This window comes from Heliconius melpomene, chromosome 12 (assembly GCF_056956725.1).
Source record: "Heliconius melpomene rosina isolate 202511_hmr_F chromosome 12, ASM5695672v1, whole genome shotgun sequence".
Classification (NCBI taxonomy): Eukaryota; Metazoa; Arthropoda; class Insecta; order Lepidoptera; family Nymphalidae; genus Heliconius; species Heliconius melpomene.
This window is the reverse complement of record NC_140400.1, coordinates 16,338,245-16,357,383: the sequence shown is the minus strand read 5'-3', so window position 1 is coordinate 16,357,383 and position 19,139 is coordinate 16,338,245. Positions and strand designations below refer to the sequence as shown.

Below are 19,139 nucleotides of genomic sequence, written 5' to 3'. Positions count from 1 at the left end.
GGCTAAAATTTTCGTAAGTAAAAATTCTGAAGTGGGCAAGTCTATTCTGAGGTGGGCCCGGATCCCCCGCCATTCCTAGTGGTTTCCATGATTCCATACCCATGGAGCATAGTTAATAAATCTGTGATGACGTTGAAGCCATCGCGGTATGGAAGGAACATGTGCCCACAATGGTTCTGGATTCTATTCAATAAATTTTAATTCTCCTGGTTATGATCAGCGCAGCTTCTTGAGAAAATTGAGCGGTAGGTGGGGAACGGACTGTCTTAACAGTCTCAACACTAGAGTCCTTCATCTAGCAGGATACTACTATATTTAGGACGCAGCATGAAGCTAAAAAAATAATAAAAAACATAATAGTTCTTTTACCTTATTTTTATAATTGAATTTACATATATTATAAAAATAAGGTAAATTGTCCATCTTTACGGCGAACACGTTGTCTTTACTCTTTTATATTATTTTTTATATAAACATATTTCTTATAAAGCTTTCGCGTTTATATTAAATTATCCTTTTTTTTATTTTTTTCATTTTAAATGCACACCTACTATACTATTAAAATATATATAAATATGATATAATTTATAAATCATTATATTATTGTTATTTGAAATAATAAAAATAATAACATTTTAAATTAAAACGTTTTTTTTAGTTTGTGTAAAATTTTGGTTTTGTCAGTTAGGAGTGAGGTATTGGTACTTTGCCGTCGATGTAATAAATATTGGTTAAAAAAATAAATAAACCTATTGGATTTGTATCTGCCAGTATCATCTAAGCCATAAGCTAATTCAGCCATATCGTCGTGTTTTTTATATGATTGTCAGAACCTATAAACTTTAACATTAGTCGTAAGTGGCTCCTAAAATAAATTAAAATAAAAAAAAATAAGACAATGAAAAAAATTTTTTAAATTAATTTTTTCCTTAAAAATGTATCTCATTTAACAAAAATATTTACATTTAAAGATAAAATAGAGGTCATACACTGACCAACGTTATCGCACAAAACAAAATTCTCAAACGGGAATACCGGATACTATTGCGAACCATACAAATTATCACCTATCTCCCTCGCACCTATAACTATTTCCATATTTAACGAATACAGCCGATCTTTCATCTCGCTCACACGTATAGAGACTTCAAGCTACACTCTTTTGATGCCAAGTTGGAGTCGAGCTGAATTAGAAGCTGCATGTCTTTTTTGTTAAAACGTAGTTTAAAAATAAAAAAAAAATCATAAAAATACAGATTATTAAGTGAAAATGATATTTTTTTTAAATAATTTAATATGGCCGGTTTTCGCAGACAAAGTGTGTTAGTTATTGTGTAATTGTCTTTTTGTGTTTATATTTTGTAATTGTGCAGTGTTTTGTGCATTGGAATTTGAAAATGACTACTCGTAGTCATATTGTTGATGTGAGTATAAATATTACTATTTTAATTATTATTATTAATAATAAATAATTATATAGACATGACTAAATATATGTAATGAGTGTATATTACGAATGTATAGTTGTTTTTTTCCTTATACAATTCCAAGTAGGATGAGTAACTTTTTTTTCTAATACACAAAAAGATTCCTTATAAATTTAGAAAGTTAAAATACACGGCTTTTCTAGAAAGCCATTTATTTTTCTCGATCACAAAGAACTGGCGCCATACCAGGTTTCATTTTGTTTTTATATTTTATTTACATACGAAATGAATGTTTTGTATATGTCGTACCTATAAGTAAACTTTTAAAATACGACTTGGCTGAGAATGACTAATAAAATATATATAATAAATGTTTTACAACGTTTGTTTAGATAGCACATTAATATTAACCGATTTAAAATAAAAGTAAGTTGGTCATTTTGGTATGTATGCAAGTGATATTGGTGGAATTAGTTAATATTCAATATAATTGTCTACAAATTCAAGTTACAAGTAGACGATTTATTTTGATTTAAATGAGATATATTGCAACTTAACTAGAAAAAAGTTCAAGTTTCGTCGAAATCGGTTCAGCGATTAGATATCCACGTTTTATGAAGGGTACTGTATTCGGTTCATTCCTTCTTAAATTACTTTTTGGTTCACCTACTATTTTACCCCTAGCAATATTCAACGTAGTTCTAGTAAACTTAATCGTATCTATCCAGTTTCATACCCCAGTTTCATCTCGGCAATGTAAATCGAAATCGGTCTAGCATTTTTAATGAGATGAGACGATTTTAAAATGTCATGTCGCAAGTTGTACATCGAACAACACGTAATTCATACGATAATAGTAGTTTTTATTTTTAAAGTTGTAGTGTACATATAATATTTTATAAATATCTTCTTATCTATATATATAAAATCGAAAGGTCACTCACTCATCACGAAATCTCACAAACTACAAGTGCTAGGAATCTCAAATTTTGCATAGGAGTCACTTATAGGACGTAGGTGCTCGCTAAGACGGGAATTTGCAATATTCAATTTTTTTGGGGTCGAAAGTTTGTATGAAACTTCGTTACTACAAATGCTAGAAGTCACAAATTTTGCATAGACGTCACTAGGACGTAGCCATGGAGACAGAAATTAATAATAACATAGTTCACGCGGGTGAAACCGCGAGCGGGCCGCTAGTATAAAATAAATGTATTTTTTAGTTTGGTTACCTTTAACTACAAAAAATTAAATAACTTCCCGCCGAATTCTGGAAGCGTGCGTGTTTGTTCCCTGCGCCACGCCACGACTAGCTTCAATCCGCGTTTTTGTTCTAAATGTTTTTAATCAAAATTTAATATTATATGCTGTTCCTTTTTTTTTAAATTGTAAAACAGTGTTTCCCTATTTTCAAAATGTACATTTAAGTAAGCGTGATAGGAAGTTACAATAGTTACCTAGTATAACTTTGAACCTAGAACCTTTAAGAATACTGTCCACACAGCGCTACCATGATATTTATACATTTTAATGGCGCAACAACAACGTTAAAATGTAATACAAATCCAAACATTTAACTAATCTTTGTACTATTTATAACTGGCCAGAGCTACTTACTCTGTCACGAGTGTTACGACACAACACTTACATAGCAACTGTCACATGTTATATACAGTGTTAAATATTTGACGAACGAAAAAATTTTTACGTAGTGGGACTTGGACTCTAATGTCAAGGCATTCCGTTCCCCACTTTCCTTTACTTACTAATTAAATAGCATTAGCCCAAGTGGGAAACGAACCCACCACCGGCACCGTCTAGTTTACAGTCAGACGGCAGTTTGGTTATTTTTCAATACAAAAATAAACTGAGTTTTTTTTGCATATTCTATATCTAATGAGTATTATAAATATGTTGGATTTGTTCTTTTATAGCTTAGCTTAATATGTTTCTGTTGTGTCATTTGCGTGGCGCATCCTTTTTTTGCTTCAAGCGGTATCCCGCATATGTCAGGTGAGGCAGAGGGAACTTAGCGTTAAGGCATTTCGTTCGCCATACGCATCGAGCTTTTTCTGAAATTCAAGCTTAGCTTACCCAGATGCCTTTCATCTGATACCTCACTTGAAGTAGCGGCATTATTATCAAATTTTGCCCCCTTTGTAAGGCTTTAACCACATCTGTAGGTGCTAGTCGCCAAATTTCATAATTATATCCTATTAATTTTGATTCCTTTTGAATTCCGCGTTGTTTGCGATATAAACGGCCATAGATTTTTTAAGTAAATGTGTGTAAATACGATTTTTTCAGGAAATCAAAGGACTGTAGATCTGAATATATGGTTTGAATTTCAGCTCGATATCCCCAACCGTTCTGAGATAAGGGCTCTTGACAGACAAACAGACAGACAGACAGAAAAATAAGTGATCGTATAATCATTCGTTTTTTTCCTTAAAAGGTAACGGTAACGGAACTGTAAAATTGGCCAATTGCGAATGGTTCCATACCGTATCCATAAAAATGGCATAAAATTGTCTGTTGTATGAAAGCCCCCACTTGCCTATTATATACATATAAATAATATTATCTATCACGGTCCATGAGATACATACAATATGATGATGAGACATACAAACAGACGGACACCGGAGTAAGTGTCCCGTTTTATCCTTTTATTAGTACGGAACCCTAAAAAAAGTAATTATGTCACGGATAAGAACCTGCAAAAACCTCAGTACTTAATCAATCGGTATTTAAACCCCGCTGTAGCCCGCAGATAGTAATCAAACACGGCATTATAATTTATTTATCATACAAATCGTGATCACGCACCAAAACATAACGGCGATTGTGCAATCACGAATGGCGGGTACTTTGAAACTAATTATTACAATCGACTGTGCTACTTTATACTTACAAAAAAGTAAACGTGACGGTTGTGGATTCGATACCCGCTCAGGGGAATGAATTGTTTATTCCTTGGGCTGCAGTCGGCACGAAATGTATCTAAAAAGGAATGGAAAGGGACTGGGTTGCTTGGGTTGGGTTGGATACAGCGTAAAGTTCAAACATGGGTTGAAGGTATAGTTTAACGCTTTTCGCGCAGTTTGCAGAACTACTGTAGTTTTAATTTTCAATATTATTAAGTAGAATTTGTGTAAATTGTTGTGTTAATTTAACTCCGAATTCTAGATTCTTAACGAACTTCACGTTGTAGTGCGAGTGGCAAATAGTGTCATCTACCCTGATATTGGATAGTCGAATACACACGCCTACTGCCTGTTTAATTACTGTTCATGTCGTGTAAAGACTTGTCAAGAAAGCTTTGTTCACTTCACTAGTCACAATCACAGTATAAAACAATTAGTGGTAGTTAATATATAGTTCTTGCGGCGCACTATGGGACGATTTCTATAAAAGCGTGCAAAAATGGTCAAAATAAAAGTCGTAATTTCAAAGTTCTGTTGATTGTTCTATATACTAGAATATACTATCTTATTGATACAATAAGATTTTTATTTTTGATAGCAGTTTAAAGTATCCAAAATGACCTTCAAACAATACACTTCGACATTTCCTTATTTTCCATACTGCATAGCGATATTTAAGCGTTAGTTTCGTAATAAATTTCTATAGTAACTATATTTATATTATACATTTTTATAAAGCTCATTGTCTCTTCTTTAAGAAAAGATAATTAGTGTATAATAAAAAACTTTATTTAAAAAGAAATCCAACATTTTTTGAAGTGTTATATTTTAACATTTTCATATTTTCAATTGGAGTTTTCACTGTTGCCGCTGTCGAGAAAATTATATTTATGTATACTACAACTATTCAAGAATTAGGGGAAAGAATACAATTTTGCGCATATTTGCGCCATTTTGATTTAGAGCAAAACAACCAAAATGTAATAAAATGTCAATTTTTGATATTTCATGAATACTGCTTTTATTTTAAATAATTGGCGTCCTATTTAGTTTTTTTTGTTCTATAAGTAGAAAAAAACTATCAGAATGTTTATTTTAACATGAAAAATAATAATATGTCTATTTTTGAAAGAGCATAGTTGTTTTGAATTATAACATTTTATGTGGTCATTCCAACCACAACATGATAAAATTATCATTTTTTTATGTGAATAAACAATATTATTTATTTATTTATAATAAATAAATATTTTTTTATATATACTTTATTGCACAAAATTACAAAAAAACAATGGACAAAAGGCTGGCTGAACGCTAAAGAGCATTCTGTCCCAGCCAACCTTGTCATGTGGGATAATAAGTATGCAGGTGTGCAGGAGTAAAATATACATATATACACATACATATATATCAAATAAATATAATTATAAATATACTATATGTATATTATACATAATTATAATAAAATATTACGGATATTCTAAATTATGTGAATACAAAATAAAATATTTAATTAATTTGATGTGGTTTTGCACAAAACACTTTTCTGGACAAGTATAAAAAGATCAATTAACTTGCTGCTTTCATTAGAGTAACCGGACTTTTCCGCATTGTTTCTATTACTGTTACCTTATTAAAAGATATATATATATATATATATTGCGCAACATGAGTGAATTCGTTTGCAGTAGACGTAACTTATGCACTTTTTAATTGAAGGAAGAAATACTTCTGAAATAGAAAACTATTTAAAGGAGAACTTCAATTTGTCGTCATCAGACGTACAAACTATAATGAACAACATTTAAAAAAAATGTTATATAATTCTTCAAACGATGTCATCAGGACTTGCTATAAATTCGATCAATATACACTTAATACAGCGCAATTATATGTTAACAAATATAACAGGTATTACATGCCTTCTTCAGTGCATAAAATTCTTATACATGGAGTTCAAATTATACAGTACTATGCAATTCTTCCTATTAGACAACTTTCTGAAGACGCTCAAGAAGCAAGAAATAAGGATTACAAAAGGCACAGGTTGCACCATGCCGGAATGTGTTCCCGACCAGCTGAGAATGAAGAGGTCTTGGACATTACAAGCTTCAGCACAAAAAAGTGTAACTATATCTAACGAACTGTTTGACCATGCTACAGAATTTCTGCAAGTCACAGAGTAAATTCCTTGTTTACGTCACTATTATTATTAAAATTATTTTTATATTACATATGATACATCACTTTTTTGTTTAACAGCCTAGATTCAGTTTACTTAAGTTACTTTTAATGATTTAAAAATAATAATAATTTTTAAACATCTGTATAGCTCTTATTTATGACGAGTTCTAACTTTGAATTTTTTTTATTAAATAAGTCATGACTTTTATTACTATCTATTTTATGTCATTGATAGCAAATATATTCAAGTATATATATGCAAAATTTCAACACTTTGTGATGAAAACTGAATGAGTTACGGATTTTTGACACGAATCGCGTCATTCCGTCCCACTGTGCCGCGTTGAGTTTCGCCACTCAACATTCCTTGTTCGCCACTTTGCCACATTGCCTTCAGAACTTACCGGAAATTGGGGAACGGAAGTCACTTAATGGAAATAGAGTGTTAAAACTAGGTTCCCAGGTTCCGTCTACCTATCCTGCTACGTGCGGAATACAATATGAATCTAAAACAAATATAATAGGTACAATTCATATATTGTTTACAGTTTTGAAATAATTAATCATTGATACGTAACACGAGACGGAATGACACAGTCAGTTGCTTCTATTTATAGCCTAGGTTTTCAAATACCTATCAAATACGTACTAATATGTATACTTTATAGATACTAATATTCTATGTAAATATCCTATTGTTTACTGACACTTCAGTACTAAATGTATACCGACATACGAGTGTATGTAATGAAAGTGAGTTATCGCATGATTCAGTGCTAACGACGGGGAAGAATAAATAGTGATATTTCAAATCATAATGTTGATTATGGAATTTGAACCCGTTTTTATCGTTTTTCTTGTCGATTAATATTTATTTAAGAGTAGACATATGTTATCTAAAATTATAGTATTTTTATAAAAAGTTGATGTTATATAGCCTTAAGGGCATGTGGTGGGTCAACGATAAAAAATCTTAACAATATCTTAACTTAAAATATGCCTTTATTTCACCGAATTAACCAAACCCCACCCTTAGTACAGTACAGGCAGTTGTCCGATATCCTCTGAAAGTAGGCTGTATAAGTCTGGTGTAGGAAAATAATCAAACTAGTACCTGTAACGAAATGTATATATTATCTACTTTCTTAATTACTCATTTCAATGATATCTATAGAGATAGTCATATTTTTTAATTATTTTTAAATTTTCTTAAATTTTATTCTAACAACACATACACACATACAAACTTTGCGTGTGTGTATATTAAAATCACAAAAAAATAAAGTACCTATTTTAAAATTTATATTAGAATCGACGATATATTCAAAATATTTAACATAATTAAATAGAAAAGCTTGTGCTTCATTTTATACAAAAATATATTATATTTTTTGTTATCGATTTCATAGTCGTAAAACTTACAGTTAAGTTACTTCAAATGCGTAATTAATTAAATGATATGTATCAATCAAAGGAGCGCCGTCGCCCGTGGGTGACAGTTGAGAGGTCTCGCCGCAATCGAGTTATCTCGTTGTGTTTGACCGCACTTGCTTGTTAGGACAGGGCACTAGCATATAAAGCGTATGTGTAGCTTTCAATGTTAATATTTGTTAAATATAAAAAAAAAGATTGAGGGGCAAGGTTCACGTCAAAAACATGATTACCCCAGACTGTGGAGGGTGTGAAAGAGATATGCAGAGGTCGCAGAGTTTAACGCTGTTTCCTCGTGCTACCCTAGTAGTTATAAAAAATTGAGCCTAAAAAAATAATAAAGATATCATCATTTACAATTCCTTTAAGGAAAGCACCCCGAGACGTATGAGTATGTTACGTGGTTTTGACGGCTGTTTGATTCAGGCAATTTTGTATAGCTCATTATAGCGCGCCGTCAGAAGGCATCTTTAATTCTCTCTAATTGCTCCACCATTATGTAGACTGACTGCATCACGTCGTTTGTCTGTTCGATGTCTGTAACATTCAATATATCAACTTAATGATAATTAATGAGATTATAATAATATAAACACATTATCTGTGCTAACTTACTATTTGCAGACTGCGGCTCTCTTTTGTAGTGGCATACGTTTCAAGTGGCACGGATTCAAATCCCGCTACGTTCCTAGTTGTATAGAAAATTAATCTCAAAAAATATACAAATATCAAAGTCAATATGACTAACTACATATATATTTGTAGAGTAATAATATTTAATTAATTAACGTTTTTTACTGCTAAATAAAATTTAATTTAGCTTAAAATTTATAGTAATCAGCTATAATTTTTTGCAAGTTGTTTAAAAAAATGATCTTTTTGATGTGTTTTAATTTGGAGCATATCGAGATTTGATATTGAGCCAAACGTTATAGCCTCATTCACACAACTTTTATTAGTCGTTAATAAACATAGATATGTTAGTTTAATAACATCTAATGAATTTTATTTTTGTTGTGCGTGAGTATGCCTCTTGACGCATTCTAAGTGCTGTGCTGAGATGACTAACTGCAGGTACTGTGGGCAACAATTAGAGATCTAATAAATGGACACAATCATATTTTTTAAATCTGAACCGGTGCGGTGGTTCCCGAGATTATACAGTGTATATGCGTGCGAAGGTACTGAGAATGTTAGTTTTTTATCTTTACAAATTCCCTCGTGCTATCTAGACAAAGATAGCTCCTTGTGTAAAAAGTATTTATAAACTAGCTTCAACATATTTATAAGAATGATAGATAAGCTTCAATTTTACCACAATTTATGTAAGTTACGTGCATTTTTGAAATCTTCCAATAAAATAACATAACTAAATAAAATAACTAACAAACTTTTTAAAATAAAACATGTATTATATTCATTTATCTTTTTAAAAATTAAGATTTAAATCGGAAATGTAAGTTTATTTTTTGTTTATTTTTTACCTTAAAAGTATTTCAACCACCTTCTAATTCCGTTCGACGGATTATATCGTATTTACAAAAAAACCTGTTCTTTCAAATCGTAGTAGGTATGTAATATTATATTCGAGTATTAAAGGCCATTGCCTTTGCTGTAATTAATATTAATCATCAGTGTTTTTGACACCGGTCTGACGCAAAGGGGCCTATGTAAATGCATACGAATCTTGTGGATTCAAACTATACTTTATTTTGAGACCAAAATGAAGTATTACTAGTAACTTGTAAAAGAGGCAGATCCAGACCTTGGTTGAACTTGTTGGTGCGAGAACAGAGTATCTATTATAGAGGGGAAAGACCCTTCCGGAGCTTCATCTTCATCTTCAGAAGAGGTTGATGACTGGCCTCAATCTGGCAATATAACTTATATCATATCTAAAAAAATGTATATCATAAAAACCTATAAATAAACTAAAAACTATTCGTAGACTACCTGTTTCAGATGTCCAAGATAGATTTATTCCTCTATCTACAGACAGATGATCGTACTAAGTACTATTCGCTGTCTGACGTGAACGTCTCGTCACGTCTACTTTCACTATCTTTGTATAACTGCTAATGCGGATGCATTTAACAATATTTCTGTAAGCTTTGCGCTGTATCCCTCGTAATAGCAGGATAGGTGGCAAAGTGGTGGATCTCAACGTTAATACTGAGACACTGTGCCGCTGTGTTCTTGTGTGAAATATACAAGGAAGTATTTAGAGATATTATCTTGGGATAGACTTGAACTTTGAAAAGATATGTTCGTATAATGGTATTTTTCATTTTGCAGAGCTATTTTTTGTTAGTAATAAATTTCTGGAGTGCTCACAAGACTTCTAGGGTGGGCACGAACCACACGGTCCTCCCTATACTTGCGCCCTTGGAAATATGGTTAACGAGTAGATACGAAACCCAACGTGATGGGTGTGGGTTCGATTTCCACTCGGTGGAGTTATTTTCGTTTCGCTATGAATTCGATATGAATGTCTTGAATTTGAGCGGAAAGTGATACGAATACGGAATAGTTTAACACTGCACTAAAAAAATATAATAATTCTAATGTAATAACCATTATTTAAAACAAACTCTTATCGTTAATTAACTAAAATATTATAAAACATATCAGAACGTCTAAGCAACAAACGCATTTCATATGCTTAATTTGCATACTGACGGCCCGCACTCGGACTGCATCGCCACTGGAACTATTAATAGTTTTATTATAAAATCTAGTTAGATATACATAAACTACATATTTACTTACATAATATTTTTAATTTAATTGAATAATTTAAATGCCTCATGAGTTTTATTGAATGTATTAAGGTCATCATTTTTATTTATTCCATTATGGCTCAGTGATGGCTAAAAGGCCGAGTCCTCACTTTTTTGTTTAGATTTACGCTGAGTCTCCCACAACGGGTAGCAGGTAAAGCAGGGGGACCTGGGAACATACAGTTAAGAGACTCTGCTCCCCACTTTTCTGAACTTTCCTGGAATCCTCACTCAAGGGAATAATTATAATATTTTTTCAAATTTTCTCGTTTTAATTTTGTTAAAAAAAGACTAATAATGTTATATGCTTTTTTAAAAAATAATAGTTTAAAAAATAATAATAAATATAATCATATGTAGGTGTATATTATGATGTACATCATGGTGGTGGCGGTGCTTCATTCATTATTCCACTAAAACTACAATGGTACTTTGTAAGAGACCATAATTTAAAAAAAATTGAGTATCTTGACAAAAGCTTGGGGAAAAATATATATAAATAATTGTTATGTAGAAATATTTATATTCATATTTTTTTAGTTTATTGCAATAACAACTTAATAAAAAATACATTGAAATTCTAAACTCATACAAAATAAACTTTGCTTCTCGAAACTTCCCTCCCAGCGCTGCGTAATGTAAGGTTTCCTTTCGTTTTGCATTCGATGCACACGACAAACAATGCATCTATACGTGCAATGGGTTTTAGATGCAATACATGAAGCTGTTGCAGTTGAGCTATTTTCCATTTTAGCGTCACGCTGTATCCTGCACAGAGTAGGGTAGGCAGAGGGAAGCTAGTGTTAAGACACTCCGTTACCCACTTGCCGTTGAATTTTTTAAGTCATTGCGTATTGCCTTGGTAGCAGAGCGAATAAATGAAAATAGTAATAAAAATAATAATTGTTTACCCCGAGCAGGTGTCAAACCAACAACCATCGCGTTGTGCATGTTAATTTATGCTACTTGTATTTTGCACTTGTGCCGAGATGACAGTAAGCTGTATAAATATAACAAAATTGTAACTGATCGCTGTCTGTATATAGAATATATGTGAAAAAATCTATTATTATTGAGGACATGTATCAATGTAATAGGACCCAAAACAAAGATTTGTATATTTTTTGTCTCAGAAACGGTTTAACCGATTTAAATGTAGTTTCACTTCTGTATTTTGGAAATTATCTCGCAGCATTAAGTGATTGTTTTACTTAAGTCAACCGAAGCCGCGGGCGGGTCGCTAGTCTTAATAAAAAGTCAAGTCATAAGTAAAACGAGGAGATTAAATGCCGTTTGGTCGTCGACCTCGCGGATGCAAAAACACGATCCGTGCATCTTGCACCGCGATATTTACGTGTAATACTAAATGATATTATATTTATTGAACACCACCCGCCGCGCCCTTGACTTCGTTTGTAATTTGTGTTTTTGTTGGAAATAATACTAGCATTGTGAAGTTGTGTATTTACTTTTGTTTAATATCATATTTTATGTTCGACGCCGTCGTGGCACGGTAGCAGAAAGATGTGACTGTAAAAGCGACGGGTGAAGGTTGTGGGTTTCATTCCCACTCGAGAAAATGAAATAATTAATATAATTTTATTTTCTTGTGGTGTTGAGTTCCGCCACTCAATACGCAATGCTCCACAATTCGGCAGAAAGTGGGGGAACGGAAGTGTCTTGTCTAACTAAGAAACCCGGTAGCGTTCCCAAGTTTCCTCTGCCTCAAAAATTACTGGCAAAAATCGTTGCGAGCAAGCGTTCCATCGGGAACCCCCGAATTGATATGTTTTAACGTATGTATAATATAATATCTCATAATTAAAGTGATAAAATTAAAGAAGCACGTCAAATATTTTGGCTGGGAAGGGTTGGCAACAGTCGTCAAACATAACTCATTATCAATTATTACAATAAATTGACACCCCGCAGAGAGAATACGTCGTAAGTAAGTACTTACATCGATAGACGCAATGGCTTGTTCGAAATAAAATATTTAAGACAATGGACGTAATACAATATCTTATGGGCTATGGCTCATATAAATTGAGATAAAGTGTGGTGTTGAGTTCCGTTATCCAACATGTTAGGGGCTTCGCCTGTTTAGACTATACCCACCAGTATGAAATGAATAAATTATAAATACTCATATATATCTTCTTCTTGAAGCACTCTGTTTTTAAAACTCGCTTTGCCTCGTTATCAGAGCAAGAAAAAAATATTAATAATTCATTCCCCTTAGTAGAAATCGAACTCACGACACATTTACAGTCGCATAACGTCTGCAAATCTCAAACCTATCGTAGGTTCCCATTCACCAAAGGAACCATCGACACAATATAATTAAATATTCATCCGAAGCTAGCGGAATGTGTGTTTACGCTAGAGTAGCGTTATCAGCTACAGTTGATAGCTGCTGTTTGCTCGTTCCTGATAACAGAGATGATTGCGCTGGTTTACTTTATCTATTAATTACAGATGTTACAGTTGTGCATCAATTTTATTTTTAAACAAAATTAAAATGGTGAGTTTCATATCAATTTATATTATAATATTATAATTTGAGGCCAGTTGTGGTTGAGGGCCCCAAGCGTGTGACTACACGGCAGTTTTTGGGTTCGATTCCCCCACTCAAGGAAATGAAATATTTATATAATAATCATAATAATTTGGTGGAAAGCGAATAATGAACGTGTTAATGGGAACGTAGTGTCTTAACACTAGGTCCCCAGGTTCTCTTTTAATTTTACTTTTTGCTTTTTCTTTGGTTTCGAATTTGGTGACGGGGGGCAGAGGAGCTCGGACAGTGAAGATGAGATTAGACCTACCCTAGTGTCGCAAGGCCCAGACACTACTCTGAGTTCCTTATCTAACGCTATGAATGCTCAGTAGTTTCTCCTCGTTTATACACAGCCAAGAGGCAAAAGTTAGTATAAAAAAGGCACTCCTTCCTTTTTTCTGCAAATGAGTACAATAAAAACACTATAATATTGCGTAATATCACTTTATGTTATTGCCACGACTGAAATAGGAGTGTAGTCATAAAGTACGATCCGATCACAAATATGGCTGCAGTGGGCGTCCCTGCTCAAACCACAAACAAATCATTCCGTTTATTTGTATTTAAATCCTCCTCTGTAATTAGTATTTTATAATGTTTTTATCTGTGCGAATGCGAATTTACCACTTCGTCGTTAGAAGTCTGTTAGAAATCGGTATTAAGTACATAAATTACCTTCGAAATGAAATATTTGAAAAAAATATAAAACAAGAGTTATTGATAGGAGAGGCAAGAGACCTCGTTTGATCTACGAGAACACAGTATTGATGATACTGAAGGAAGGTTACGTAAAAAAATTGAGGTCATTTATGATCATGTGTATTTATGAGAGGAGAGGTTGATGACAGTGGACGAGGCGAATCAGAAGGTGCGTAGCGTTTGGCGCTCCATTCTCTCTGGGCTATGACTAGAATTAGGACTGGGTGGTTTTTCACTAAGTTCCCTCCATCTATACCTAAAGCTTTCCGAGAAAAAGCGTGAAACTAAAAAAATAATAATAAAGAACTGTCAAAAAAAAAAACCATGACACTGCCACTGGGATGCCAACGAGTAACCTTGGTAAATGATAGACGGCATTACTGCACATGAGTCACTGTGTCACTAAGACCGTCTTCTCAACATATTTTACAAGCAGGTGGGCACTAAGTGGGTGGTAAAATCTTATTATAGACATGAGAGACTGTATGTTGTAATGTTATTTAATATTTTATTTATTCTCTCGCGTCGTTTATTTGTTTTATGGTTGTTCTGTTTCTGTTCTGTTTGTATTGTTAGATATACCCAATTTGTAATATTTATATCCGTCTATACAGTTGTAGTTTGTACAATTTTGTGTTAAATGTGTTCCGCCACCTCGTGTCTTAATGGGAACGGAGTGTACTTAACACTAGATTTCCAGGTTACCTCTGCCTACCCGAGGGAACCCTGCTATGTGCGAGATACATTGTGAAGATAAAAAAAATAAAAATAAAACAGTTGTTTAGTTAGTATATAATAATACTTGCACGCGAAGGTCGTGGATTCATATTTCATTCGAAAATAAAATCTTCTCTTTGAAATATTTTTTTTTCTGTTGCGATTAAACGGTATAGTTACGTTCCCGCCACTTTTTATTATCAACACAATATCTTTGCTTAGGCGCAAAATAAAACAGAGTGATTATTCAATAAGTTCACTACAAAATGCTAGAAATGTTAATGCAAAGGGAGCAAAGAAATAAACCGTTTTAAATAATTCATAATTTATTTGTCTCATAATAAAGTACCTCATATAAACTGTAGCTGCATCAACATCCGGGCGTATGACATGTGATCTTTGACATTAACTAAGATAAAACAGGAGGAAAATTATTAAATTAATAATTTTATACTCGAATAATATTTACATTAGCTATGTGTTTTGCATTAGCATTAGCATTACGATGATATTCTTTATAATATTTTACTATAATATCATTTTTTTGCTCGGTGAATTACAAGTAAACAAAATTAACGAGAAGCTAAGTTCCAATAATATTAAAATGATGGAAAAATATAGCGTTTTTTTACTAAACGGCTGAAGAGTTTGTTTGGTTAAGCGCGCTAATCTCGGGATATGATTTAAATTGCCACATTATTTTTGTGTTGGATGGTCCATTTATCGAGGAAGGTCATATACCCATATTACATCACATGTACCACCAATAGGGGCTCATGAAAGCATGGTGCGCAACTTATTCGTGGCGCACGGCGCGACACATACGAGGCACAGGCAACTAAGGAGCTTAGTGTTAAGATACTTCGTTCCCATTAAGACGCTTCCGTTCCCCACTTCCGCGAAATTCTGTGACCTACGCCACGAGACCACGACTGGTCTCAAACTGACTAGTTTATGGAAGCACCTTCCGTGTTCTTTACATTGTATAAAAGACGTATTTCATAGTCCACCTTCACTGCGTCAATATTTGATTAGAGCTAGGTTTTGTACCGTTTATTTAGGGCGTAGTCAAATCGCCGCACCCAAGTCCCTGACAGAGTCGGCCATAAATCTACACTTTTTATAGATACTAAATGTTACCTAAGTGTTTTTTTTGCAATTCTAGCGTAGGTAGGTACTAGGTATAGACTCTAGGTAACTAACATACCTGCAGTTGCCGTGGTTCGGACGGTTCTTGTATAATTTGCTACATTTAATAGTACAAGTTTTACATAACAATAAAACTTGTATTATTGTGGAGAGACGATGCACAGCATCTGTGAGAGGGCGTTGTATACTTCCCTTTGATTATCCAATGATGTTCACTTCCGGTGGCGGTTTTCGACCAATCAGCGATTCGGAAGTCACGTGGTCCCAGGTGGTAGGGCGCCGGTTTGAATAAAAGCGACGCCGTTACGCTTCTAACCTCATAGCAGATTCTCACCAGGAGCCTTAAAATGATGCTGTGCATCGTCTCTCCACAATAATACAAGTTTTATTGTTATGTAAAACTTGTACTATTATTTGGGATGTGACGATGCACAGCATCTGTGAGAGACGTGTTTATAACTCCTGGTGACCACGCACGACGCTATGTGATTAAACTTACAACAGAGTTAGTAAGATGGCAGAATGATCATAAAATGATAACATTGCATATGAGTAAAATTGATTTATTGCCTAATAATTACAAAGAATTAACCAAAGTAAATCACCCTTATTTCCTTAATTCATTATTGTACTGGATCAAAATTATTTGCAAGATTATTCACACCTTGTGTATTAGGTCTACTTATTATTTGTTTGCAGTAAAATTTTGCAAAGGTATTTGAACTTTGCCAATTACCACGATTGAGAATTTCTTCTAAGGGGAAATTTTCATACCAATTTAATGAAGCTACGGCTGAGCGAAAGCTCCCTGAGGGTGCCGAGATGCCGGCTTCTTTTAATAAGCTTTTCACCCAGTTTCCAATAACGGTACGTGAAGCACTCTGGGTAGGTCCTCGAGTTGACACAAATAAGGCGTCATTACACTCAACCGTTCTCCTTTGATTGCCCAATTGAATCACCTTCCTAATCCAGTATACTGGGCACACGTTCTGATTGGGATGACAAGATAGCTTCCACCCAGATTGCCTGTATGTAGCTGTGTCCGTTTTTGAACCGAAAATTGGATATAGAATTACGTGGTCCTTGATGTTAATAAAATTGCCCTTCGAAATTCTGAGAAGGGTAAGATCGTGAACACGTCTGCCGGATGCTAATAATAAAAGACAAGCACATCTTCGAGAGGCTTCATATAAATTATTATTGTTAACCGGAGGACACCGTTGCAGCCAAGCCAGTAGATCGCTTGGGTCCCATGTAGGACATTTTTGTGGTTTAGGACTCTGAAGAGAGAGTATTGTTTGATAGGCTAACCTCTCTTTTAAATGAAGAAAAGCTAAGAACCTCGATAGACTAACACCATTAGGGACCTTGGCATTGAATTTATTTATATAACAAAACTGTAACCAACGAGACCACGCTGGCCCATAAGTTTTAAGGGTTGATTCCCTCCATCCTGATTTTAAGAGTAATTTTTCAGCTATTGACCAATTTTCTATGATATTACCCCAGCTGCTATCTTCCAGGCGAAGAATTCCATTTCGTGAACGAGAGGAGGAGGGAGACCGGTGCTCTGATCTATCAACACTTGATCTAAGTTCTCGATTTTCATGGGCCTGCTCACTGCTCGCCGCCGTAGGTCGGGTAGCCAATAGGCTCTCCGCCACATTGGTGCTATTATTAAATATATCCCTTGGGCCGAGTTCAGGTGGTGAAGAACCCGTGGTATTAGACTTGGCGGCGGAAAAATCCACGCTAGATTGTATTGCCATGGACGACTGAAGGCATTGCAGAAGTCTGCTGATCGATCCCGATGATCTTTGGTAACGTACCTTTTCACCACTCTCGTCTCCTTGCTCGCAAAAAGATCTATCTGCGGCGTCCCAAATTTTTGAAACACCCTCCTCCGAGCGGGTCGCAAAAGGTGCCACTCTGGTATAATCTTTCCACGGGACAACCTGTCTGCAACACTGTTGAACCTTCTCGGTATGTGTTCTGCAGTCATGATTATGCTTTCTTTGTCCAACAACTTCATTAACTGATAAGTCATGTGCAGGAGTGCTGTCGATCGTGTTCCTCCTTCCTTTTGCACGTAGGCTACTACCGTTCGATTGTCTGATTGAAGGTGTAAGTGAGAACCCTTGAGTTGTAACCTGAAGTACTTGACTGCTGCTATTATTGCAAACATTTCCTTTCGGTTGGAATGCCAATTCTTCTGATTGCATTTCCATTTTCCTGATATCATCTGATCGTCTAAGTGTGCCCCCCACCCGAAATCTGCTGCATCTGTAGTCAGGAAATGCTGTATGAACTGATTGTGTAACCTGCTCCGGGCCAAAGGGCTTTTCAGTGTTGTATTCCACCATAGTAAATCCTCTATCACTGGTGATGTTACTTCCACTTTCTCTCCGGCTGGTTGATCCACATGCTGCCGTATCAGCAGTTGCAGCTGACGGCAGTGAAGACGTCCCCTTGGTACTACGAAGGACGCGAAGTTCAACATCCCTAGAACTATCTGTGCTTCCTTTATAGACATCTTCTGTATTCGGAGCACTCTCTTTGTCCTTAATAATATTTTGCAGATTTTTTGCGTTGGTAAGCCTTTGTAATTCACCAGAGTGTTCCATATCACGCCTAAAAATTCGATCTTCTGGGTTGGTTCGATTACAGATTTCTTGTAATTTATAGTCAAACCTAAGGACTCCATGCATTTGATCACTACTTGCACGTGAGTGCGAAGAGTAGTCCTCGATTGATTTACTACGAGAAAATCGTCCAGATATACTATCACTCGCATACCCTTGGATCGAAGGTACTGCGCTATCCAATTTGTGAGCGACGAAAATACCTTGGGGGCACTCACACAGGGTCGGAAGAACTCCAATAGCTTGTCGTATAGACTTGATGGAGATAATGTAATATTAGGTGAGGCTGACCAATTGATAAACTCTTGTAAACTATGGTTTAATAAATCTCTCTGAGAAATTAAAGCATTACATAAAGCAGCCAGTATTCTCTCTGAACTTACTACATAATCTTTGTTCTTTGCAAAATGTCTTAGCTCATCGTTAATTTCTAAGTCAGTAAAACCTGGCGTGGCGCTATGAATTTTTAATACATCTACATATCGCACATCTTTCCATGCTCTCTGACCAAACTTTTGCAGACCTTGAAGCCTTCTCAAATTTTCCGGCTTAGCTTCCGGTACTTTAGGATCTTTGGCTGCCGTATTTACCTCACTTAATCTCAAGCACGGAACAAGACTATT

At 34.6% G+C, this 19,139-nt stretch overlaps 1 protein-coding gene across 2 annotated transcripts in view; it reads left to right on the top strand.

The window, feature by feature from the left end:
- Window positions 1–1,169: 1,169 nt before the first annotated feature.
- hfw (leucine-rich repeat domain-containing protein hfw) overlaps window positions 1,170–19,139 on the top strand; it is a 35,906-nt gene continuing 17,936 nt past the window's right edge. For both annotated transcript variants that reach the window (XR_014878534.1, XM_085194097.1), the window contains exon 1: window positions 1,170–1,424. Coding sequence is in view for 1 of the 2 variants with exons in the window: in XM_085194097.1 (XP_085050223.1) it covers window positions 1,398–1,424 (27 nt within the window). In the remaining variant the exon portion in view is untranslated. The remainder of the gene's footprint in view (window positions 1,425–19,139) is intronic.